Source organism: Mesoplodon mirus, assembly GCF_964341445.2.
Source record: "Mesoplodon mirus genome assembly, chromosome: 5".
Classification (NCBI taxonomy): Eukaryota; Metazoa; Chordata; class Mammalia; order Artiodactyla; family Ziphiidae; genus Mesoplodon; species Mesoplodon mirus.
Window position 1 is genome coordinate 5,454,767 of NC_138980.1, and position 26,921 is coordinate 5,481,687.

The 26,921-nt window shown below is 36.5% G+C and overlaps 1 protein-coding gene across 2 annotated transcripts in view; it reads right to left on the reverse strand.

Annotated features, from left to right (window-relative positions):
* GABRB2 (gamma-aminobutyric acid type A receptor subunit beta2) overlaps positions 1 to 26,921 on the reverse strand; it is a gene marked incomplete at both ends in the record, with an annotated part of 286,562 nt that overhangs the window by 177,046 nt on the left and 82,595 nt on the right. For both annotated transcript variants that reach the window (XM_082622577.1, XM_082622576.1), the window contains one exon: positions 13,020 to 13,240. In XM_082622577.1, coding sequence (XP_082478703.1) covers positions 13,020 to 13,240 — 221 coding nt within the window. The remainder of the gene's footprint in view (positions 1 to 13,019; positions 13,241 to 26,921) is intronic.

Genomic DNA, 26,921 nt, shown 5'->3' on the forward strand with positions numbered 1-26,921 from the left:
ATTTATCATTAAACATCCTTTTTCATGGTGGCTTGTATGTTTCCTTCTCTAAGTACAAGCTTCTGGAGGTAGAGTCTATATCTGGCTTATTCACTCCTGCAACACCCATCCCCCACCTAGAGCAACAAGAGATGCTCACTCACTAGTTGACTGGATAGATAGAGGGGTAAATGAATTAAATGTCCAGCAATTCACTTCACTACAATGGCTTTGTTTCATTAAACATGTATTAGAACTACTAGTATTTTCTCAAGCTTCCTTTTGGAACACTACACCAATGTTCTAATGTTAGGTAGTCAAAATGAAAAACTGCATTCAGCTATTAGCCTTATGAAAATTCTGAGTATGTTATGTCCGCTCTGCTACCTCCCAGCCCAGGCACTGGGTCATTTCTCCACATTAAACCTGTTAAAGCACTAAGGGCATGGGCTTTGAAGTCAAACAGGCTTGAATTCTATTCCCAGCTTTGATGCTTATACTTGTACTGCTTTGAACAAGTTACTGAATTTGTCTAAGGCTCAGTTTCCTCTTAAAAGATAGAAGGATATCAGTATCTACCAGATTGGATTATTTGGGGATTAGAAGATGCAATGTATGCACAGTACTTGATACACAGTAGGTACCCAATTAATTTTGACTATTATGATTATTTTGGTAACTACAGTAATAAACTGCAACAACAATTACTTAATAGGTACCTACTGTGTGCCAGCTACTTTACATGGGTTATATTATTTAATTTTGACCATATTCCTGCAAGATAAATGATATTATAATTTTCAGTTTAAAGTTAGGTAACTTTTTAAAAAGCCACAAAGCCTGTAAGAACCAACTCCAGAACTTGGCCCTTACCTACCATCCTATCCTACCTCTTCCATCTCCCTATTATGTATATTCTTCTCCTACTAACCTCCAAGTTTTGAATGTCTCATTTGTCTTTGTGTATCCCCGAAACCTGGCACAGTGTTGGTACATAATAAGGATTTACCACCACCATTCCTTCTTGCCAAATATCATCCCACATGAATCAGGATGGGAAACAGCAGAAGGGGCCAACGTTAGATACATGTAGAAATCTTAATAACAGCAATTAATCTTTACAAGCAACTTATATGTGCCAAACACTTTACGAAAATCTTTACAAGTATTTGTCTGCTTAATCACCCCAGTAATTCTATAAGGTGGGTACTATAAAGCCCTATATTCCTGATGAGGGAGCTGAAGCTCAGAAAGATGGAGCACAGCTAGTTAGAGACAGAGGAAGGCCTTGCAACAAGGCAGTCAGATTCCAAACCCAGGCTCCAAACATGCCAGAAGAAGTTGGTCTCTCTCCTGGTCTTTTCAGTATTTTCCCTTAGTTGTCAGTGTACTACAGCTGCTAAAATATAAAGTCCTAATTATATTCTCTATTATTGCTACTGAGAACAATCCAACATGGAATTGGAATCTTCCTCCAAGGATTTATGACCATTTAGCATTTTGGTACCTTTTATTCTGTCCATACGAGTGCAGATAATGAGCTACTTCTCAGAAGTAAAATAGCTTGAGCATTTCATAATATGGTGACTGTGATTTGAGTCATTAACCTATTACAGTGGTCTGGCTTGCTTTATTTGTGACCTCCAGAATAAAGAGGTAGGAATGGGCTAGAAATCCTCCCTTACCACCCATTTAGTAAATCAAGTAATTAAACTTTTACCAAAAGTCTTTTAACCAAAAAAATATGGAGGTGATTTCCAGAGGTTGGGTAATGTTTTATCTCCTTCCTTTCTTTTTCTGCCCGTGGAGAATAAGGCTGACATGAATATCTGTGAAACAAATATTTTTCACTTGTTCCAGAAAATAAATATAGATTTTCTTCCGTGTACTCTGGGGTCTTCTGCCAGTAGACAAAGATACCACTTGTCTGAAATTTAGAGGTGTGTCTAATGGCTCAGTACTCTTTCTGCTTTCCCTTCCAGTATGAGAGTATTGATGCTAGAGTTAGAGTCAAGGGTCTCACTGAGAGAGTATTTTAAATCTGGGACACGAAGGTGTACAGGTTACTTGGGTCATTCCTTCCTGGATTAACAAGTAAGAATTAACCTTCTTCAATCCAGCAGGAAAGCTTGTGGACTGGGTGACTTGCAGGCAGCCTTCAGAGTCTCTGCAAACCACAGCAGCCATGTGTCTCCTCAATGCACTAGGGTTTTACATCTCTGGCTAACTAAATTGAGACTTAATCAAATCTTACAGTGGTTGCTTTTCCCTAGTCTGTAACCTTCTTGAAACTCCACAACATGGATGTACAATTCTGAAATAGAAGAGATTTTCAAAATCCCTATACACCAAGTTACAAACTGTAGTGCATGCTGCTTTTCCTTGAACTTGGGTATTCAGAAAATTGAAACAAAAATAACTCTCTGCATCTAAACAGTTGCAAAGTAGAGATCCATTCAAGAATAAAGGAGGAGTGATTATATTAGTTATACCTGAGGAACATACTCTATGTCCTATATGTATGGGAATAGCAACGTCAAAAACAATGCACAAGTCCCTATTGTGGAGTCCTATTCAAGACTGAGAGTCATACTCATCTATTTAAGAATGATGCCCACAAAAATCTCTCTAGAGGGGAGATGAATGACTCTTAGAAGTTCCTTTCAGGAGCCTTGGGAATTTAGGCTCTCCATTCTTCATCTTCCATCAGTGTTTTCAGCACCGGCTTTTTCCAAGAGTCTTTTGTATCCATCTACCTGGACAGAGACAGTGTTCTCTCAGTCTCTGGGAAGGTGACTGAGATCATAGGCTTTGAGTTCAACACTAAGCCTGGAAACTCACTAGAAAGTTACTTACTTTCCCAAAGCCTGAGTTTCCTCAACTATAAAATGGCACTGATGGTAGCCTGCTTCACAGGATTGTTTAATATAAATAATTCAGGGCTTGACATACAGAAGGTACTCAATAGAAAAAGGAACCCTCCTACACTACTGATAGGAATGTAAATTGGTGCAGCCGCTATGGAAAACAGTATAGACATTCCTCAAAAACCTAAAACTGGAGCTTCTATATGATCCAGCAATACCACTCATGGGCATATATATCCAGAGAGAACTGTAATTCAAAAAGATACATGCACCCCTATGTTCATAGCAGCACTATTCACAATAGCCAGGTCATGGAAGCAACCTAAATGTCCATCGACAGATGAATGGATACAGAAGATGTGGTATACATATATATATATATATACATATATATATATATATATATATATATAATGGAATATATAAATAATGGAACCATTCATTAAAAAGAATGAAATAATGTCATTTGCAGAAACATGGATGGACCTAGAGATTATCATATTAAGTGAAGTAAGTCAGAAAGAGAAACACAACTACCATATGATATCACTTATATGTGGAATCTAAACTATGACACACATGAACTTATGTATGAAACAGAAACAGACTCACAGACATAGAGAACACACTTGTGGTTGCCAAGATTCGGGGGCGGGGACAGGGAGGGATGGATTGGGAGTTTGGGATTAGCAAATGCAAACTATTATATATGGAATGGATAAACAACAAGGTCCTACTGTATAGCATAGGGAACTATATCTAATACCCTGTAATAAACCATAATGGAAAGGAATATGAAAAAGAATATATATATATATATGTATATATGTATATATCACTTTGCTGTAAAGCAGAAATTAACACAACATTGAAACCAAATATACTTCATTAAAATAAATTGTTAAAAGTAAGTAAATTTGTATGATGAACAACAAAAAAGTACTCAATAAAGTTTACCACTACCACCACTACTACCACTACTTCAACTATCTCAGCTAAATAAGTATTCATTCATATATATTTGTTTTGAACGGGTCTTTGTGTAATTAAAACTCTATCATGAGTAAAGTCATTACAAAGACTATCTGGTCTAACCCTATATTTTGCCTACTTGCTAATAAGCAAGTTGCCAGTGAAAGCTGCCAACAAAATTCACTGATTTCATGAAATCAGGGTGGAGCAAAAGATGTACAAAATGTGATTAGAGAAGACTTTATCTTTAAACTAATGGTGAGGATAATAGGCATGGTTTCAAGTTTGATTTAATGGAGTCATTTCTGTTTTCTTTATTTTTAATATAAAGCAAACAGAAAAAAATGTTGCAGGTATATGTGTGTGTGTGTGTGTGTGTGTATATATATAATATGCATATACACACAAATACAAATCTATAAATGAATACATATGCATATTTCTACCTATAAATGGGGACATATACATATACACAAACAAGCACATATACAACAGCAACAGTTTTAATCATCCACTAGAAAATAGTTTTCTTAAAATAAAATAAAACAAGACAAAACAAAATAAATATCTGGCTTCTCTCCATGCTGCCAGTACTCTCGTGACCCAGAGGGTTCGTTCCTAGTGAAATCGGGACCATGCTAGTGCTACCTCTGAATGCACTTAGGTATAGCCATGCTGTATACAGATACATGCGCAAGCCAATGAATGGCGTGTTCTCAGGGGTTTCAGGTCTTCTCCTCTTTGCAGACAAGGTCCACTTCGATGACACCCTGTGCTCATTCTTTGGGTCTGCAATACAAGATCCATATCTTTATTGGGAACGCAGCTCGTGTCTTTCCTGCTTTGAAACCCCTGGAGTCTCTGACCACTCATCTTTCATATCTTTGGTTTCAGTTCTGCCACATTCAGCTCTCATTGGACTGAAATCAATGGACATGAAGACAACTAGGGTAGCAAAGGAGACTCACTGATTACAAGAATGTGATGAGTCAGTAATACTTGAGAAAAAGAAGTCAGGCAGATTTTCTTTTCCTCTTTAAATGTTGTTATCTAAAAACCCAGCAAAAATATTGCAACCAAAAGAGCCCTGGACTACACCTAATGGTGTCATTCTGATTCTGCTATTTCCAGTTTGGATTTGACTTATTCACTGAGGTTAGTCAGACCATGATGACGGCAAGTAACCAAATGACTCCAGCAGCAGGAACAATAATAAGCCCTGGATTAGGAGTCAGGAGGTTGGGATCCCGCTCTGTGCTTTGCCATCAACTGTCTGTGTGAATTTAGGCACAATCACTTCCCTCTCTGAGCTTCCCTCTTCTTTTCTGTGATAATGAAGAAGGTGAACTTGAAGATGACAGAAATTACTTCTAAATACATTCACTTTTCATCTAAAGAATTTTATTTTATAGTGAAAAATAATGGGCAAGAAATTTCTTTTAAAAATTAATTACAGGGACTTCCCTGGTGGCTCAGTGGTTAAGAATCCGCCTGCCAATGCAGGAGACTCGGGTTCGAGCCATGGTCCGGGAAGATCCCACATGCTGCAGAGCAACTAAGCCCATGTGCCACAACTACTAAGCCTGCGTTCTAGAGCCCAGGAGCTAAAACTACTGAAGCCTGCGCGCCTAGAGCCCGTGCTCCACAACAAGAGAGAAGTCACCGCAATGCGAAGCCTGCCCACTGCAACGAAGAGTAGCCCCCGTTTGCCACAAGTAGAGAAAAGCCCACGCGCAGCAACGAAGACTCAACGCAGCCAAAAAAAGAAAATATTAATTACAGCTCTTTAAGGAGGATGTATGTGTCTCTTCCCACGGAGGTGGAGGTAGATGAAGGTGTTTTTTCCTGTTTAGAAGACTGAGAATCTAGAGCACAGGGTCTCACACTCTGGCCAGAAGAACTGATATTCTTAATAAAATCTCTGTTGTTCTGCTTGACAAAATGCATTCACTCCATATCTCTATGAAAATGAATTAAACCAATTAGGAAATCCAAGTAAAAAAATTGATATATTAATTTTTAATAGACTACATTTCAGTGTGAGATGGCTACTCAGTTATTCACTTGCCTCATACCCTGTGGTAAAGCTTTAGGAGTAGAGGAAGAAGATACAATTAATAAACCTTGCCTGTATAAATTCATTACAGGCTAACGTTATCCTTTGCCATTTTCCCAATGACAGAACATACATAGCGGGTGGTGGCTGAACTGCCTTCTGCTTCCTGCTGAATCTTTCTTCAAGATTGTGAACCTTTAATCAGAAGTGACATGTTTCTGACCCAATGTTACATATAGGAGGTGTACAGACATATGAAATCAAGGGCTGCCCCCTCACACCAAAAGACAAACAGCTATTTTTAGATGGGTCAACTACTACCAGAAGAGTAAGAAAGTCACACCTTCCATAAGAACTGTCCTAATAATCAGCATCAGTACATCTGCTGAGCCATTTATTTAACTAATGACACCAAAAGTTACAACAGCACAAATACAAATACAAGATTACAAATTGTGTTGCGAAAAGCTTTGCCTGTTTGTCACTAAAATACTAAGTAAATTTGAAATAGTAGTCCTGCATTTTATAGCAATAACTACATATTTCACCTTATGTCAAAGCCATAAACCATATCCTATATTGGATAAAGGAATATACCCCAAATATGTCTTATAATGGTTAAATAATGACGGTGAGCAGAGTTTTATTGATATGGCAAACATGTTTATGGTGCACTCATCGTTAAAGAAAAAAATAAGATCAGAAAATTGTATGTATAATGTGAATCTGTTTTATGACAAATTACCTATATGCTTTTTTACTAGAAAAATATCTGGCAGAGTATAAAGCAAGATGCAGGTATGATTAAGTCTGGGTGATAGGATTAAGGGTAGCTATATTTTCATAACTTAACTGTATTTTCTAAATGTTTAATAATAATTATATAACATCTCATAAGAAGAAATGGGGTTTTTTTCATGTTTTTGTTGAACAATTTAGTAATGTGCTAAAATACTTATGATATAATGTTAATGACTTAGCATATTCAGTCCAATTGGGATTCACATTCTAATTTTCATAAAAAATATACATTTTTACATTCACAAAAGGGTGCCATCAGTTGACAATTCAGGTTTTCTTATATACCTGAATGCACTGGTTTTGTTTTTGCCTTCTTAATTAATCAGAAGATTTTTTTCAAGAAGATAACTACAATTGCTAAAGCACTGCAATATCACGTTAAATACTGCTGTATGCATAATAAGGTGGAAGTCCTAGATTAGCAAAATCACAGGTGTTGAGATTTTGGGAGTGATAATAAAATTTAGAAATAATTTAAGTGAATAATTAGAAGAACTACTAAATGTAAGATTAGAATGCAGCTCTCCTAATTCTCTGATCAGTGTAGTTATCACTAGCTTTCTGAAATCTAATAAATACCTCCTATTTTAAGTAAATAACAGTCTAAATTATACCTATGTAACATTCTTTATGATGCCATGTCAACACCAGATTAAACCTGATTTTTATTGGCTAGTGCTTTAGTTGAATTCATCAGCAGAAATCCTGTACTTTCTATGACATTTTTCCTTGAAGTGTTCTGAAAATAATTTGATTGGGCCAATTTTATTTTGGAATAAAATACAGATAATCTGTTTGGAATATGTGCTTTATAAATTGCTAGGAATTCTTCTGCCTAGTCAATGAGAAGTCTGTTGTCACCACTGCTACAGCTGGGTTCATCCCAAGAACCCAGTTATATCTCCTAACAGAAATATCTAAATAGTATCGTAAAAGAAAGCAGGTATTTTATTTTATGATCACATTGGTATAACTGAGTTATCAACTAGCCAAGAGTGAAGGTAAGAATCTATATTTAAGGATTTTATTGCTCTTTAACCGCAAACTATAAACTTAGACTTGAAAAACAACATTATTCATCACTTTTCTTAATTATTCCTGCAGATCTTTAAACAAGGTTGAGAAAACAGATGCATGATAAGACGTGATGAGAATAAGAGGAAAGGCCTGGTTTAAGAGAAACTATATAATGCTTGATTAAATGAAAATTACTGAGTGCATGCTACAAATGAGGTACTGGGTTTGGGGCTACAGGGCAGCTTCTAAAGGCTGTCATGGCCACTTGGGTCTCAAAGCCACGCATCTAGTTTCCTTCCTCTTCACCTCAGCCTGCCAGTGCAATGGCTGGAGATAATTGGCTCCACTGCAGGTTTCAATCCTCTTAGTATTTTAGTAGTCCCCTTTTTCACTTTAGACATGCCTGACCTAGACCTTTCCCATTCTCTTCAACAGACTTGCTCACTCATGCTCCTCTTGTCCTTTTTGTTCTAGACAAAGGAGTATCTTTACAGAATCATGAAAAGATACCTGGGGTAAAATTCTACAATATAAAATCACTGCCTTGATATCTAAACCTTTCTCTGTTCCAGCCTTCTGTTTATTTATCAAATATCCCCAGCATCCATCTATTTATCAAATATTAAGTAACACTGCACACTTACTATCTACCAATTACTATGTTACTCGAAATACATAATTTCACTTCCCAGTCTGATGTCAGATTATAAAATTTTTTACATTCACTGATCTCATTTGATTCAGAAGATGACTGGGTTGTTAAAATGACACTGTCTAATTTATCTCCCCCCCCCCTTTTTTTTTTTTTTTTTTTTTTTCTTTTTGTGGTATGCGGGCCTCTCACTGTTGTGGCCTCTCCCGTTGCGGAGCACAGGCTCCGGACGCGCAGGCCCAGCGGCCATGGCTCACGGGCCCAGCCGCTCCGCGGCATATGGGATCCTCCCAGACCAGGGCACGAACCCGTATCCCCTGCATCGGCAGGCGGACTCTCAACCACTGCGCCACCAGGGAGGCCCCTCCCCCCCTTTTTATATATGAGGAAATTAAAACCTGAAGAAGATGCTTAAGGTTCAACAAGAGGCCAGTGACAAAAGTCCAAATGAAAATACAAGTTCCATTATCATAATACTTTGTTAAGGAAGTTGGTTGCATTGCCCAATTGTGTCCATTCATCTCTTTGCACAGCATCAGAACTCTATCCTTCTAAAATGATTATCAACCTGAAAAGTAATGGAATAACTGAGAGTAAGCTGCTAATCCATGTTTTTGGCAATGGGGAAACAAAAACCCAATCAGAATGAAAACTGTTAAAACCTAGCCTATAACAGCAATAACTAAAACATTTCCCATATTTCTAAATCTCAATCTCCATTTTCTGAACTTCCCAAGTTCATTTTCTGAACTACCTTAATGCAAGTTTGTCAATTAGCTGAGCACTATCCTTAAAACTCATGCTATCCAAACACACTGTTTCAGCATGAGTGGACTCAGAGCTCCTGCTATACAGTCAAAAGCAATGGGTACATCCTTGCAGGAGGATGATTTCACAAGGAGGTTATCCGAGCTTTAAGTGTAGAGCTATGAGCATTCCTCCCTGGGTTATGGCTTAGCCTGGTTGTCTGTGGTCATGGATCCCACCCATTAAGTATGCATCCTCTGAGATGAGATGACCTCGTTTTCAGACACAGCTACTAAAAGCACATGTCACATACAGGCAATTCTCTACCTCTAAGAGATCAGAAATACCATTCTTTGGCTTCAGACTTTTAAATCTTGAGTGCTATTTCTTAGATAATAGAACCAGAGATTCCTAGGCCATTTTTTCTTTTCCAAATTTTATCATGGAAATTTTCAAACATACAGACAAGTTGAAAGAAGAGCATGACAAACACCTATGTACCCACCATGAAATTCAACAAGCATTAATATTTTGCATACTACTTTATCTTTAATATGTTTTAATACCTAAAAATTTCACTAAGAAAACTCTACAAAAGAGGCTTACTCAGATTCTCTGAATGACTTCCCCTCCAGCCCCCTCATCCCTGCCAATCTTTGTGCATCTCAACGGAAGAAGCATTTAAGTCCTTAAAGGATTTTGCCTTGAACATGCATGACATTCGGCCCAGAGGACTTGTTCTACCTAATTTATTGGTCACTGCCTTATATTTAAAGTCTTCCTTGAACCAGCTTTCTATGTCTAGGTCTTCATGATCGCCTTTCAATTCTCCTTATTCTGACTGATGAACCTTGCCCTTACCAACTTCTTTGCAATGATCTTGTCTGTGCCCCAGGATTCCACACAGCAAAAATCATCCCTTAGTAAACTGGGAATGGTGTGACTCTCAGAACCTAAAGATGCATCTTCCAAAGATGACTCAGGACTGCTGTTCTCTAGGGCTTTATTCTATCAATCAAGAACAAAGTCTGTATCTATGGATCTAATGCAAGCTGTTTCCATATCACTTTTCTTCACCTTCTTTTTTTCCCTTGCATGCTCTCAGGTGATTTCTACTATTCTTTATTTCCATCTGCCAGTACCTAAGGAGTAGGACAGAATGATAATGAAGAGCAACATCTTTGTATTCAAACTATTATACTTTCCGGTGCCGTAGCTGTGTAACTTGGTACACAAGTTCCTTAATTTCTTCATGTAAGACAGAAAAACAAACCAACCAACCAATAGCGCCCAGTTTGTAGGAATAAAGTCAATTTTAAATGAGATAATATAAGCAATGCTCTGGCACAGTGACACGTACAGGCTAAGTCCTTTAATGTGTACTAACTACTAATATTAATGCTATTACTATTCTAAATGCTGTTTGAATGCAGTCACTATTGAACATAGAAACAAGATAAATTTCTTAGCAGACTATCAGTAACAGAGAATGACTGGGGTAGGAGAGTGGGTAAGTAGGAGAAGGAACTAAGTAGGTCTGAATCAATCCAACAGCAGCAATTTTAATTGAATTCCTTTTACTTTTTATTGCAAATGAAACTTCTTCTGTTGAAAAGGAATATCTGGCCTGCACTAAACTTCATCTGTGAAATAAACTGTTCTATTTATCAGTAAAAACTGGAATGGGATATTTACAAATTTCCTGAAAAACCTCTTATCAATTTCAAACTCAGGATTAACTACACAACTGAGAGAACAATCACAATCCATGAGTCTTCTTCTTTGTCCAGGAGTGTTAATTTTATGCACGTTAGATGTGTTCAGGAGCCTGCATATTTTGCCGTTAGCCCTTATTGGAAGTGGGGCTGAGAGGGTGATGATTTACAGTAATAGTGTCCAGTTGGTCTTAATGACAAGAATGAACAGCCACCACCTTTTTTTGTCTGATTATTGGCTTAATGATTAGAAGCCATATTTATCATCTATATTGGCCCTCTCTTGTCCCTCTCAAAGACATTTGATTGTTGATTTTTTCCCACCCATCCAACTTTGCACATGTACTTTCAGAATTCATTGACAATCTTTACTGAGTTTATTTACAGTGTACGTGCTTTGTCAGTGCTAGGTATAACAAAGAGAACACAACTGGCTCTCTGCTCTAAATGTGGGTATCACCAAAAAAAGGAAAACACAATGCAATGTCTACATGATTGCTGTGAAGATTTGATGGGCAAAATGTATCCAGCACTGGGTCTGATGCTTAGCCAAAACTTGCTACTTCCCAGGCCTCTCCCAGCTCATTCCCTGCCAAATGAGTAACTTATTATTTCTGTGCTTCTCTCTGCCTTCTTCAGGATTCTGACTTCTTTCTGTGCTTAACTCTTAAAATGTGTGAACTACAACCTCTTTGCATTCCTCCACTGCCCATGTGGTCACCATCTCATCAAGGTCTTTGTGATACCATATTTTCATTGCAGCCACTATTGAACATAGACACAAGCAATAAATTGTAGTGGATTCCAAGCAGTAAGTTTAGCACAATGTATCTACTAAGATAATTCTTTCCATAAATACTTTCAAATTCCACCACTTTGGTGGAGTCTTTGCAGACACTGTCAGTCAACTTATTTTATCTTTCCACTATTTCTCTTTTTCCCTAAGGCCTGTGAGCAGTGCCTGTATCCAATTCATCTCTTTACTTCCAATGGCTGACACAGCATACAAACATGCTCTCTCTTGGCCTCAGTCCCTCCCTCCCTTGACAAACAAATGCCATTTTCTCTACAAACAGGATAAACAAACAAAGAAGCTGGCTTATAAGGATCTAAGACAATGCACTAGTCAGGAACGATGAACACAGCAGATAATGAAAATTAGATATAACAGATAAGAAAAGTGTGGGAGTGAGAGGCAACCTAGGGTAATGGTTAAGAGCTCTGGCTCTGAACTTAGAACATGACTCAGGTCCCATCTTCACTGCTTACTTTCTCTGTGATCTTAGACAAGTTACACCAGCCTTCATTTGAAATAAAGATCATAACATTTTTAACTTATGAGGTTGTTATAAGTTATTATAACTGTAATAATACATGGAGTGTACTCACTAATGTCTGACCCCTAACAAGTGTTCAATAAATGAATAATAATATTATCATTATTATGATAAAGTCACCACATGTTTATGTAAAACAGAATATATCAGAGACAACTGAACATTTCAGAATAGAGAGTCTTCCCCAATAATGCAGAGGAATTCTTTACATTGCAATGTTTTCAGAGTAAGACAGATATCTTTTTTCTTCATCTTTTTTCCAGGGAACCATCTAATACAAAATAAACTTTAAAAGAAGAAACTGTCATATTTCACAATTCATCCTCCAAAGAGCAGAGCATCACAATTCTTCTCTGATAGAAAGGTACATTTAATAGTGTAAATTCATTATTAATAAACCCGAGATGATGGCTTTATTTATTTGCAAGTCTGCTTGCTCCTTGGAGGTAAGAGGGCAAAAAAAGCCTTCCTGTTCTCAGACGACCAGACCCAGTTCATAGAGCTCAGGAACAATTTATGAAACAGAATATCTGCCACATTCAAACAAGTATTTGGCACTCATCATTTTTTTCCACTTTAAAGACACCCTGTGTCTAAGCTATTTTGATATTGTTTATCCCTACTCCTTAAAGAAAGCAGCTTTAGGATCAGCAGCTGATATTGGAAGATAATTCAGAAAAACTTAGGCTTAGCTGGGATAAGTCCCTTTGTAAACATGGAACACTGAGTTCTCAGATGTCTATTGACTAGGAGCTTTAACTGCTTATCAGCAGAATTAAAGGAGGACTAAGGAAAACAGCACAATATGCCCCTCCAAAAAAGAACAGTAACTATGGTGTTCAGGAAGAGTTCAATTTTGAAATGGACGCTACAGACCTGAGGCCGTAAAGGACCGTTCCATCTGGATGCAGGCGGATCATGCGGTTCTTGACAGTCACTCCATGCACAAACGACTTCTTATCGTTCAGGAAGTAAGTATCGGGCACCCAGAGCTGGTCTGCCACTCTATTGTCCAGAGTCAAGTTTAAAGGTATTACATTATAGGACAGCCTCTTATCTCTCCAAGCTTGCTGGAAGTACATTGTCAAGGTATAATCCTGTGAAATTGAGAAGATAAAAGAAAAAAAATGGTTATTTTGTACATAAATGGACTTGGGAGACAGGCAAACGCTTCAGTATTCACAAGAAAATATACACAACCAAATATCAAAAACATATATTATTCACATATAGGCAAATATTAATTTACTAAACCCATTCTTACTGAGCCCGTACTATGTGTCGGGCACCACAGTATATACAGCAGTGAAGAGAGCATATCCTTGTGAAATTTATCACACATTATTCAGTAAGAAAGATGGTAAGAAATAATTATTTAATAATTAATTTGTCTTAAAGTGCGGTACCCAGGATTGTTTTAGGTGGAACATAAATACAATTGTAAAAAGTGGTTAATTTATTACAGCAGTAATTATAAGAGATTATAATGAGAATCTCAATCTGTCTGATCAAAGTGAGTTTCCTAGTGGAGGTGACATTTATACTGAGACTAATGTAGCTTCCCCCCTATCTAAAAAATATTAGCTCAGTTAGTATTTCATGAGAATTTTGGGGATTCTGGATCATCAGGCTAGGCTCTTTTGTTTTGAGAAACTGTGCGTTGTTATAAAGTGAGCACTGGTCTTGGAGTCACAGGCTCCAGCATTTTCCAGCTATTTCTAGGAGTAAATTTACATAACTTCTTTTCACTTCAGTTCCTTAACTATAAATGGGCTTTTAATATATCCCTGATCTATCAGAAGATTATTATGACAATTAAATATATAACTCAAATGCAATCTGTAAACTACAAAAAGCTATAAATTATGAACAAAGTATTTACATACATATTGTGACATGTTTTCTCCATTAGACACCTATGGGTACAATGTAATTGCTCTTTCACCCTCATTTGAATGACTAAATGAAGGACCAAATATTCATTTGAAAAGGATAATTACCATTCTATTTTAATATCAGTTCACAATGCCCTACTTGAGGGCTTTAAAAAAAAAACAAAACTAGAATTATGTATTAATCACCTCTGCAACCTGAGAGCCAGCACAGTCCTAGGGCACAAATAACGAATGAATGGATATCCAATATGGTATACCTATTGGATTTCTGCACATACCTGCCTACTTTTGTGGATAAAATACACACTTCAATCTCTGTGAAGTCTCTGAGTTTTTCCAACCCTTGCTGAGATTTATACATCTTAATTTGGCTATGCAATTTTAAAATATGACTTGCAAGATATTACCTGCTAAAAACATTAAATAGCTTCATAGGAAAAGTATAATCCTCCAGCAAAAAATTTAAATATTTTCCCTGGTTTCACAAATATACAAATTTTTACCTTATTCAGAAGTCAGTGTAGAGCTGACTTCTGAATGAGAAGCACAGAATCAAACTTCTATTCTAACAGAAGAATATTAATATCCTAAAGGTATATCAAAAAATTGTAGGTGAAATTTACTTGAGTGGATTACTTTATAGTCAGTGCTCTGGACTGTTCTAGCACACTCTGCTTTATTAAAGAATTAGTCTGAGGATCTCTAGCATAGCATCCTGATTTATAATAAAAGCTAACTTGAAGACCTATGAATTCTATAACTAGAGAACAGAAAATGGATCAGATACATTTTTTACATGTCTCTATGTTGCAAACGGCCTAAAAACTTGGCCATAAATAAAATAGGCAATTTATATCGTGCTTGAGAGAACACACTTAGTGATTTCCGATTCTTGGAGATAAAATGGAAAATTAGATTATTATCTTTATTAGAAGATGAAGCTACATAAGCCCTCTTAAGAGTTAGGGGAGATAACACAGTTTGGAAGGTGCTGGAGTTTATCAGTCAGCTGAGATGTGTTTGGACACAGGAAAGTGTATTTTCTTTTGGGCTAAATAAATGGTAATATTGTGAGATCCAGGGTCATATGCTAACTCCTGTTATTTGTCAGCAAGGCAGTGCCTGCTAAGAAATGCTCCCAGACAGATCTTGGTGATTCTGCTAACTGTCACATCAGTTTTCATTTCTTTTATTTTTAAATGACACATTATGACACTGTCAAGAAAGGAAGAGGTTCCTGAATCGAAATAAATGTTACTGGACATAAAAGGAAACAATGGTTCTGTGTTCTACCCTCTCTCCCAGACCCTCATGCCCCCAGGATAAATGCTTTGAACTTTTATGTAGAAAACATCTTTTACACCCATCTAACAAGCCTGACTTCAGGAAGCTGCATCACTGTTGGTTTATTCAAACTGAAAAACAGCAAGTAAACCAGTTCTGGGTGCTCCACAATCCATGGCATTACCATGCAAGAAGCAGTTAGATAATCAAAACTAAAACCAATTGACTTTCAATGCTGAGGAAGATGGAGTAAGCCTACTACAGGCTCTCTCTCCTGCTAATCACAACTAACCATCCTGGAAAGAATAAAAAAAGCCACTATCTAAAGACTGTGCAAAGTGAAAACTAATAGGCAGATTGGCAGAGATCAAAATGTGAAGAAAACCCATTACAATAGTGAGCTTCTTATTTATTTTTTCTGCCTCTTTTATCTTCTTAAAGTAACACACACTCACACAAACACAGCTAAAAGCAAAAATAAATGGAGAGATATACCAAGTTCCTGGATTTGAAAAGTGAGTATTGTTAAGATGTCAATTCTCCTCAAATTGATCTGCAGATAAAATTTAAAAATTTAATCCCAATCAATATCCAAGCAGGATTTTTGTAGATATGAACAAGCTGATCCTAAAGTTTATATGGCAAGCAAAGGAATGAGAATAAACAAAACAATTTAGAAAGGAAAGAACAAAACTGGAGGATTCACACTACCTAATTTCAAGACTCACTCGGAAACTACATTAAGACAATATGATAGTGTAGTATTGATAGAAACATAGATCAATAAAACAGTAGAATCTAAAAATAAACCCACACAAATATGCTCAAAGATTTCTGACAAAGGTAGAAAGGTAGTAGATTTGAGAAAGCATAATATTTTCAGCAAATAGTGTGAATCAACTGGAGCGTGCAAATGTAAATAAATAAGCAAACAAGTAAGCAAGATAGATGTCTAAGTTAGTGTGAGATCCACATATTCACTATTGTATATGTGAAATTTGTAAATGTGACACTCCCACATCCCAAAGGTAGGTGGTCTCCAAACTTTAAAATTGTACATAAGTAAATATGTTGAACAAGGCCCCCCAAATAAAACAAAACAAAAACACAACTGACCATTTCAAGTGCTGATGATGATGCAGAGCAACTAAAACTCTTACACATTGCAGGTGGGAATACAAATAATCAGCCACTTGGAAAACAACTGGACAATCTCTTACAGAGTTAACATACATTTGACATACAACCTAGCAATCCCACTCCTGTGTGCAAATGTTCAGAGCAGCTCTTGATACATGCAACATCATCAATGATTTTCAAAGAAAGTTAAGTCAAAGAAGGCAGATTCAAAAGAATACACATTATATGATTCCATTTATGTGAAATTTTGGAAAACATAAAACTATAGGAACAAAGAACAGATGAGTGCTTCTCTGGTATTTGAGGTGCTGGAGAGGTTGACTACAAAAGGACAGCATGAGGAATGATTCTGGGTAGCAGAACTGCTCTGCATCTAAACTGTAGTGGTGGTTACACAACTCTAGGCATTAGTTAACTCATAGGACTATACACCAAAATGAGTGCATTTTTCTGTATGTAAATTTAAAAAACATATTTAAAAACTGCTTAAACAAAACAAACAAACAAAAAACCCCATGATCTCTAAGGTCAGACACACCCAGGTTCTTACCCCAGTACTTTCATGGCCATCTGTCATAACCTCGGTTGAGGTACATGAGTCGGTTTCCAACTCAAAAGAAGAAACTGAAGCTAATTAAATTAGGAATTGGGGAAAACAAGAGCTGCTTTGACACCTGGAGGGGGGTGGAGTACAGCGATGCTACAAAATAAGTCATCTCCATGCATACCAGGGGACACGTGGCCCCATCAGGATGCACTAATAAGATTACCACTAAATGGTTATAGTTTCACAATTCCCCATGTGTACAATGAAGCAGTTGGACTATGTAGTTTCCAACTCCACCCCTAGGAATAAAACAATTCCATTCTAAGAAATGCTTTGCCACCCCTGTGTTCAAATGCATCTCGCCATTTCAAAATCTTCTAAACATCTAAAGTACTTTCATAATTGTTTCTTGCTGTCTTTGTAATTCATTCCCAATACCAAGATTCAAACTCTTCCTGTTTCTTTGGTTTAGTGTTCTACAAAATATATGGTATGAAATAATTTGTGTATGTGTTTATTATCTTTTTTAACTTTATTATTTTGTGAACTTCCTATTCTTTTTTTTTTTTTTTTTTGCGGTACGCGGGCCTCTCACTGTTGTGGCCTCTCCCATTGCGGAGCACAGGCTCCGGATGCGCAGGCTCAACGGCCATGGCTCACAGGCCTAGCCGCTCTGCGGCATGTGGGATCTTCCCGGACCGCGGCAGGAACCCGTGTCCCCTGCACCGGCAGGCGGACTCTCAACCACTGCGCCACCAGGGAAGCCCTGAACTTCCTATTCTTGCTCTATGGACACTTTTCTGTTTACCTCCTGTTACTGTATATTTGATAGGTGGATATCAATCTACATAAAACATTTTATTATTTTGCTGTTTCCTTTTAAAGTTATTCTTATAGTTTAACTTTATAGTTTAAAACAAAAAAATATCAGTAGTTCAGAGGGCTTCCGTATACTTTTCACACAGCCTCCTCTAAGATTAACATTTTGCATAATTATAGAACAATATCAAACTAGGATATTAACATTAATATAATACTATTTACTAGACTACAGACCTTATTAGAATATCACCCGTTTATTCACTAATGTTCTTTTTCTGTTCCAGGATCCAGTCCAAGATCCCACCATGTATTTAGTTTTTCTGTTCCTTAGCATCCACCAATCTGTGAGAGTTCCTCAGTCTTTCCTTGTCTTTGATGATGTAATGCTTTCGAAGAGTACTGATCAGTTATCTTGTTGAATGTCTCTCAATTTGAGTTTGTCTGATGTGTTCACGATGAGACTGAGTTTATACAGTTTTGGCCAGAATATCAGCAAAGAAACACTGTATCCATCATATAACGGGTATATGATGTCAATATGTCTTATTATTGGTGAGGATATTAATCCTGAACAGTTGGTTAATGTAGTATCTGCCCCGTTTCTCCACTGTGAAGTTACTATTTTCCTTTGTAATTGATAGATATCTTGGGGTAGGTACTTTAGAACTATGAAAGCAATAAGGTTATTAGGCTGACTTCTATAATCACTGTGTTTTTGGGTTTTGCATACTTTCCAAATTTCTATTTATCTTCTTTCAACTCAACCTGAATCGACATATTCAGTCAGTTGACAATGCTTAACTATTAATAAGACAAACCAAAAGAAGTAAATACCAACATAAGCCATTTAAGGTGTTTTACCATCAAATAATGGGAAATATCTTCTTGAGGCTCATTCTCTCCACCTACTCCTTTCACAGATTAGTGGCATCATTCTGGCCACAGCAGGTGCCTGCTTCCAGTATAGACTTTCACTCTGGATGGTGCAGCATCTTACCCTGGTCTCAAGCCTGCCAGTTGCACTTGGGTGGTGTATATTCCCACCTCGACTTGCTTCAGATTTCTCCTACCTTCATTTATGTCTATGGTTTTCCATATGCTTTTTCTTCTCTGGAGACCATTTCCAAGCTTTCCTTTTTTTTTTTTCTTTTTGCAATGCATGTTTATGTATATGGGAACAATTATAAATGTAATTATGTCATTTTCCCTAACTTTGTGTCTTTTTTTCCTATTTCCCTGTTTGGGGAGAAGATGGTGGTGTAGGGGATTGGGTTCACAGGTATTTGGTCTGCCATCTGAGGACATAAAGACGCCTAACAGTTACTTTTTTAATGATCAGGGTTTATGGTTTATTTTCATCACTGATAATGTGTGGGTTGTTTAATTTGCTTTACCTATTGCAACTACATCTTCTAAGCTTTGAAAATTGCTGCGGCTGTCCTAGAATCTTGAGCTTTGGTGATTAATCTTGTTTCGTGGTCTTCCAGGTAACAATTTTGTCTCCAAAATTAGATATGTTCAGAGAAATATCTTCTCTCTCTGCTCAGGATTTATAATTTTGAAAGAAAATTTAAAAATTTAGCTTCATCTTATTATCCCTTGTTGAAATAACAATTGAGTCTAATATACTATCATGTGTTACTTTCCTTTAACTTATGCTAGATTGATTCTGAGCTAAGAATCTGAGCTTCTGGCTTTTGTAAGATAGGGCTAATGTATTTAAGGAAGTAAAACCTGTGATTATAGGATTATATTATAGAAATTGTGAGTGCAAGTTTAATTTAAACAAAATTCAAGTTTTGTGTGAATAAAACTCCATGACAGTTTGTTCAACTAGCACATTTATAGCTTTCACTATCATTCTTTGCATAGCCTTTTAATTTGGGGCATGTTTAGAAAAGTCTTTCATTATTTTTGTTTGTCTTTTCCACTTTTAAAAAAGGTGACACAAGAGTATTGAATTCCAAAGGTTAGGATGCCAAATTATTTCCCTAATTTAAAACTTCTGCTTTTACTCCCTCACGGGAGAAAAGACATTACATCTGATGAGGAAATTATCACCTAAATAAACACCATAGTAAGACAGAGTAAGCACATTCATAGTAATTATACAGTAAGCATATTCTCAACATCATAAGCTGTTACCCCCTTGAAAGCAAAGATTGTCCCTTATTCCTGTGTATATGACCAATATTGTGCATACTTTCTGGTAAATGGTAACAACTACCATTACCTGTGAAATGGTATAAATTTCCTTGCAAATACTTGGGAGTATGTACAGAGGTCTCTAATCTGTGCATACCCTTTGCTCTGATATTTACATTCCAAAGGATATTTGTAGAAAATAATTAAGCAGTACAGTCTGACAGCCTTATCTCCAAATATTACAACTCTCTTACTTCTGTTTCCAATGCTAATAACCTAGTCTCAGACACCATTACTTGTTAAGTGATTATAATGCCACTGTTACTCAGTGGGGACTGCTACTGTCTCCTTGCTTCTGACCCTTTTCCTCTCGTGGTGGTAGGAACGAAAAACAGATCACACGTCTACCTTGGTTAATTATCACCCAAAGGCTTTTCATTGCATTCAGAGTAAAACACAAACTTATGACTTTGGCCTTTAAGTTCCTATATGACCTGGACTCTGCACACCTCTTTGATCTTACCTACTACCTGTGTTCTTCCCTCACCTCACCTCACTAAGACTAACCACGCTAGCTTTTCTTCTCTTTTACAAATATTACAAGCTTTTTCAGCCTTAACTTTGTCCTAACTAGTGACTAACTGGAAAAACTATGTCCCCAAGTGTGGTTGGCTCTTTCTTGGGACTCAGAGCTCAACTAAAATGTCAAATCTATTCAGTGGGACCGTCCCTGACCATCTTACTCCCAATCCCATCGAACCTTATCACATCCCCCATTTTTATTATGTTTATAGCATTTCTCACTTTTTCAACTAATCATAATCATTTATTGGTTTACTTTTTTATTTTTCATTTCTCTCAACTAGAAGGTAGGTTCCATGAAAATATAAAGCTTTCCTAAACTTGTTCATCACTGTAACTCCATGCTTAAAAGAGAGCTTAACACGTACTAGCAATAAAAATCTATATATTGAAAGATGTGAAAGAATAAATGTAAGACAATGTACATTTATTCCCCTAAAATATGTACTACTATATTAGCAATAAAATCAAAATTAGTAAAGACCTAAATGTTCATCAGCATGAAACTGAGTAAATAAAACATAGTACTAATATATAGTGTAATATATGCAGGAATTAAAATAACATTGTAAAATATTTATTGACATGAATAGGTATTCTCAACATACTATTAATATATTACTATATATTATTATTTTTAAAGAATACTGAAAAACAATAAGCACAACGTGATTCCATTTCAGAAACATACAGGTATATATTGGGGAAATGTGTCTAATAGCAAACATAAATATTAACAGTGATATCTCTTTATGGCAAGATAAGTGATTTTCAATTGTTTTTGTTTTGTTCTATATATTTTTGTTTTATAAATATAAATTATTTATGCAACAAAAATTATATAACCAATTCCTTGTTGAATTAAATTATAAAAATAGAACCTAGCATTACGAATATGTCTTCACTCTCTGCATATTTTAGAGCTCAGCATGAAGAAAAAGGAAATATACTCATGGTCACAAATAAATGAGAAAACCTAAGCTTTTCAGCTTGTTATTAACAAAGCACACATCTCCTTTGTATTGACCAAAGGATATTGCCTAGAATCACATAAGAAGTAAGAGCTTTAAGTGGCCACTATTCTTTCTTTTGAAAGTTCACATTTAAGCCATCACTGAGAAGCAAAAATCCATCCCTATTTTTCTTTCTAACCACCAAAGATGAGATCCCAGAATCTTCCTTTGGCACTAACTTCAGTCTTCTTCAATCTGTTAGGAAATTTCACTTTATTTCTAATGTAAAGCCTTCATATCTGTTTCTTATTTAATACTCAGTGGAGATGAACACACACACACCTGTTCACTCTAGTTTTAGCTTTAATAGCATCCTCTACACTGCACTGGAAGTTCAAGTCCACAGATTCTTCTACAAAAGCGTTCAAGGAGATGCCACCATTTGTATAGTCCCAGCTCCTTACAAGGCTTTTCCCAGTCTTTTCTAGTCACTTCACCTCTTGCTATCTGTTTCCTTATCCACAGTGAATGAACTGAGATAGAGTGAGGATCCCTGTTTAAGGGTGTCAGGTGTTCTAGGATTCTGTCACTCCATTTAACTTCAACTAATCATCTTCCTGAAACTTTTGCTTGAACTGAATTTTTCTGCATTCCAACAGACAATCTTTTACTTTCCATTCTGCTTATTATTTTTCCCCATGCCCCTCCTTTGCTGCTTACCCCAATCATACCCATCCTCTAAGCATTCATGAGCACCCTTACCACTTCTCCCCATCACAGTCCATGTTCATCCTCTGACTCCTTTAATGTGGTGGTCTGTAGCATCCTAAGCATTGTTGAATTGAACTGCTACCTCTTATAATGTTATTTAGAGGAGACAGGAAATCTCCCAACTAAACTGCACTGTTTTCTCTGACATCAGAAACCATGCCGTCATCTCTTTACAAGTGATCCAAGCATCTTGTCTTTAACACAACTGATCCTTCATGAATATTTATTCATGGGCACAATAAAGCTTCTTCTCACTTCTTCACTCTTCCTGCATGGGTTTCAAATTTTGATTCTTTAAACCTCTTTACTAATCACTATTCCTGAATCCCCCTAGAGATTTGTTCTCTCCACCCACTGGCACTTGAGAATGAGTTTTCATTCTATCCTTTTTCCACGTTTCAAACACCCTCAGAGCTACTGTTGTTCTTTCAGTTTTTCATAGCTTCTCTAGTTCTACTAGAAAAGTCCCCAGGGCTGGGGATGAGGATTTCTGAAGGACACAATTTATCTGTCCAAAGCAAAAAGAACTCAGAGAGAAGTGTGAATATTCCCACAAAGCCTAGCTCTTTAAAATGTTTTCCGTCTTCCACATCTCAGCCCACAAATTGCTGATCCAATTATAGGTCATGGTAATATTTCCACATTCTCAACCTCATAAACTAGAATGTAATGGAGTAAAACTCAGCTCCCCCTTAATAGAAGCCATCACACCAGATGTTCAGTTGCAATATTTTGGAAGAAGCACATGGTAGCAGCTCTAATTGCTAGAGACACATTTAGGACACGAGAGCTGCACCAAAGACCACCCATAAGGGAAATCCAAGATTGGAAGTGATTGATTATTTTCTTGTATGTGAAACTACAACACACATGGTCAATGCAATAAGCTTTCCCACTATTTTTGCTTAGCTCATTTTGTATTTTATTACAGATTCACCTTCTCAGTTATAATGGGACTCAATCTAAGGATGGCTAAAAAATCAAGCAAGTATAACTCGTTATATCTGTCTCTTATATTAATACATAATACCCTCATCAGGGGACTCAGTTCACCCTGAGATAATCAACATTAAACATACACTTTGGGGTTTCCCTGGTGGCGCAGTGGTTGAGAGTCCGCCTGCCGATGCAGGGGATACGGGTTCGTGCCCCGGTCCGGGAGGATCCCACATGCTGTGGAGCGGCTGGGCCCGTAAGCCATGGCCGCTGAGCCTGCGCGTCCAGAGCCTATGCTCTGCAACGGGAGAGGCCACAACAGTGAGAGGCCCGCGTACCTCAAAAAAAAAAAAATACACTTTGTATGTATGATTTGTTTTCTCATTTTGTGCTTTTAAATTACTCTATAACTTTATCTCAAAGAGTTATTGCTTTAGAGTATTTTGCATTCTAATTAGCCTGTCCCTTATATATACCTTATATCTACCTAACCTTGGCCCTGGGCTAAACCTTTTTACATGTATTATCTCATTAATCATCACAACAGCTCTGTAAATTATGCACTAGTTCTCTAGGTACTAGCTGCTGTGAGACCTTCATGCTGCTTACCCTCCCTGAGACATCCTGCTCTGTAAAACAATGGAAATAATAGTTCCTAGTAATAAGTAAATTTACCCAAGGAAAGTAATTAGCAGAATGCCTGGCTCATAATAAGTGCTCTACAAACATTTGCCGTTATGACGCTCATTATTCTCATTACTGCCATTTTCCAGGTGACACATCTGAAACAGAGAGGTCAGTGACTTTCTTATGTCATTCAGTCAATAATTTTCTAGGTGTTGATTTGGCCAGGGGGCTCTCTGGTGATGGAGCCCATGTTCTTAGTACTGTATTGAGCTGCCTCTGGAACACTCACCTCCTTGTCAGTTTTGATTGACTCATCATTTCCCAACATTGCATTTATTCTCCTTTACCCCCTCCAAAAAGTGAGGGAGAAAACATACCTCGACCTAACTTTCTATCTACACAGCCATATTTACAGCAACAAAAAAAACTAGAACAATTTTGGGCATACATAAATTACAATATTTCTTGGTTGGGGGGGTGAATGTTGATTTTGAGAACTCTCTGGGATTTGATACTGAAGTTGTGCATACATGCATGTGTTCCGGAATACACATAAAGAGACCCAATTTTACACAAAAGGTATTTATATCAACCCACTTTGATCTCGCAGAATGATGAAAACATCTCTGGTTTTTGCAGGGTGTATATACCTTACTACTGAGAAATCCAAAGTAACCAGAGGGACTGTAGGGTAGTATGTGTAGTAATGTACTTATTCAGACGTAATTCAATTGGAATAATACTTCTAGCCAACTAAAACATGTTCATCCTAAGCTGAGTATTTCATACCCACTTCAGGAGGTTTGTTCAACAGAATGGTGGCAATGATTACTTAACTCTTAGATTAAGCTGCAAGAAATTCCATTTTTTGTGAGTTGAAAAATGTTTGAATTTTGACAGTTTTATATGGTTCAACCCAAATATATGGTAGCTGGTATAAGACTAAAATTATTAAATTTATTTGTCTAAAATTAGTAATTTTAGGTTCTAAATAATTTGCAACATACACTCATACATCCTATTTTTGAAGAAAAAGCTTATGATTTTTATAATTGCATTTTTTAATGGTTCTGAAATTTGTGTTCAGAATAAAACTGATATAAACCATTAAAAATGCAATTATAAAAATACTAAGGTTTTTGTTTTTCAAAATTAGTATGTGTGAGCATTCCCTTTTCATTTTTTTGTCTTATCTTAGTGATTCCTAAAAAAAGCTACATTTATAGGAAAACTTAATACTAAAAGAAAATTACATTACTGTATAGCAGACACTACCCTAGAGTCCTTAATAAATTTTTGTCTCTTTCCCTTCCTACACTCACTCAAATTAATCGTTTTCACATCTGTTAATAACTACATGATGCAATCAATTGTACCTCTAAAAATCCTTTTTATTAGGAATTAATGTTATGCCCTTATGCCCACCATTATAAGAGTGATCTTCTTAGGATGTATCTAGTTTTAATATCTCTGAGATCTGGGTGCGACTAACTAAAAGTTGGCTAGTGAAAAAAGTTGGCTATGTTGTTTTCTGCTATGGATTCAGAGAAGGCAAAGTGTCAAGGCACCAGTGGAGGGAGTCAGAGGGGGCAATGGAAAGAACACTGAATTGGAAAGTAGGAGACAGGATTGAGGGCTTCCTCCATTACTTATTATCTGATGGTCTCAGAGAAGGAGCTTAACCTCTCTCCATTTCAGTTTTTGCTTCTGTGAAATGGGATTACCAATACTGTACCTGAGAAGCATGTACCTTGTAACTTTACCCCAAGACACACATCAAACATGATATGCAAAAGCTCTCATTAATGTCTATATGTGGGAAGCAGCATAGCCTAATGTTTAAGCAGAAGGTTTCTAGATTCCAGAGGGTTGGTTGAAATTCCAGCTCCACCACTTACTTCGTATATAATCCTTGGCACATATTTTAATATCCCAAAGCTTGGGTCTCCTCAACTGTAAAATAATGATTACCTCATTGGCTGCTGGCAGAAATAAATGAAATAATATAAATCCAAACCCTGATGATCATAGCACTCAATAAGTAGGCAGTGTATACCATTAAAGCATTAATTTAAGAGTGTTGATTTTTATTAATTGTTCATGAAAAAGTTAAAGAAAAAGCCAACAGGAAAAATGATTGCATTTGCTAACTTTGCTCAAAAGATAAAAATTTACTATTATTCCCCAGTTTACAACCAAATGAATGAAAACTGTTATAAGTAAACAAAATGGTACAAAATTATATCGGGGCTCTCCCAAGAAGGAAAAGCCCAGGACCTGATGGATTCACTGATGAAGAAAGAATTTAAAGAAGAATTAACACTAATCCACCCCAAAATCTTCCAAATAATTGAAAAGGAAGGAACCTGATACCTGATACTAAAACCAGGGGGATTTATTCCTGGAATGCAAGAATGATTCAACATAAGAAAATTAATCAATGCAATATAACACATATAACACATTACCAAATGAGGGGGAAAAGCCATGTGATTATTTCAATTGATATAAAAAAAGCATTATATAAAATTCAATACTTTTTCATGATAAAAACACACAACAAACTAGGAATAGAAGGAAACTACCTCAATATAATAAAGGCCATATATGACAAGCCCACAGCTAACATTCTATTCAATGGTCAAAGCCTGATAGCTTTTTCTCTAAGATCCGGCACAAGACAAGAATGCCCACTTTTACTACTCTTATTCAACACAGTACTGGAAATCCTAGCCAGAAGAATTAGGCAGGAAAAAGAAATAAAAAGCATCCAAATTGGAAAGGAAGAAGTAAAATTATCTCTGCTCACAGAAAACATGATGTTATATGTAGAAAATCCTAAAGATTCCAAACACACACAAACACAATAACTGTTAGAATAAATGAATTCAGCAAAGTTTCAGGATACAAGATCAAGACTCAAAAATCAGTTGTGTCTCTATACACTAACAACAGGCAATCCAAAAAAGAAATTAAAAAAAAAAAACTCAGTTTACAATAGCATCAAAAAGAATAAATTATTTAGGCATAAACAAAGGAGGCAAAAGACCTATACTCTGAAAACTACAAAATGTTG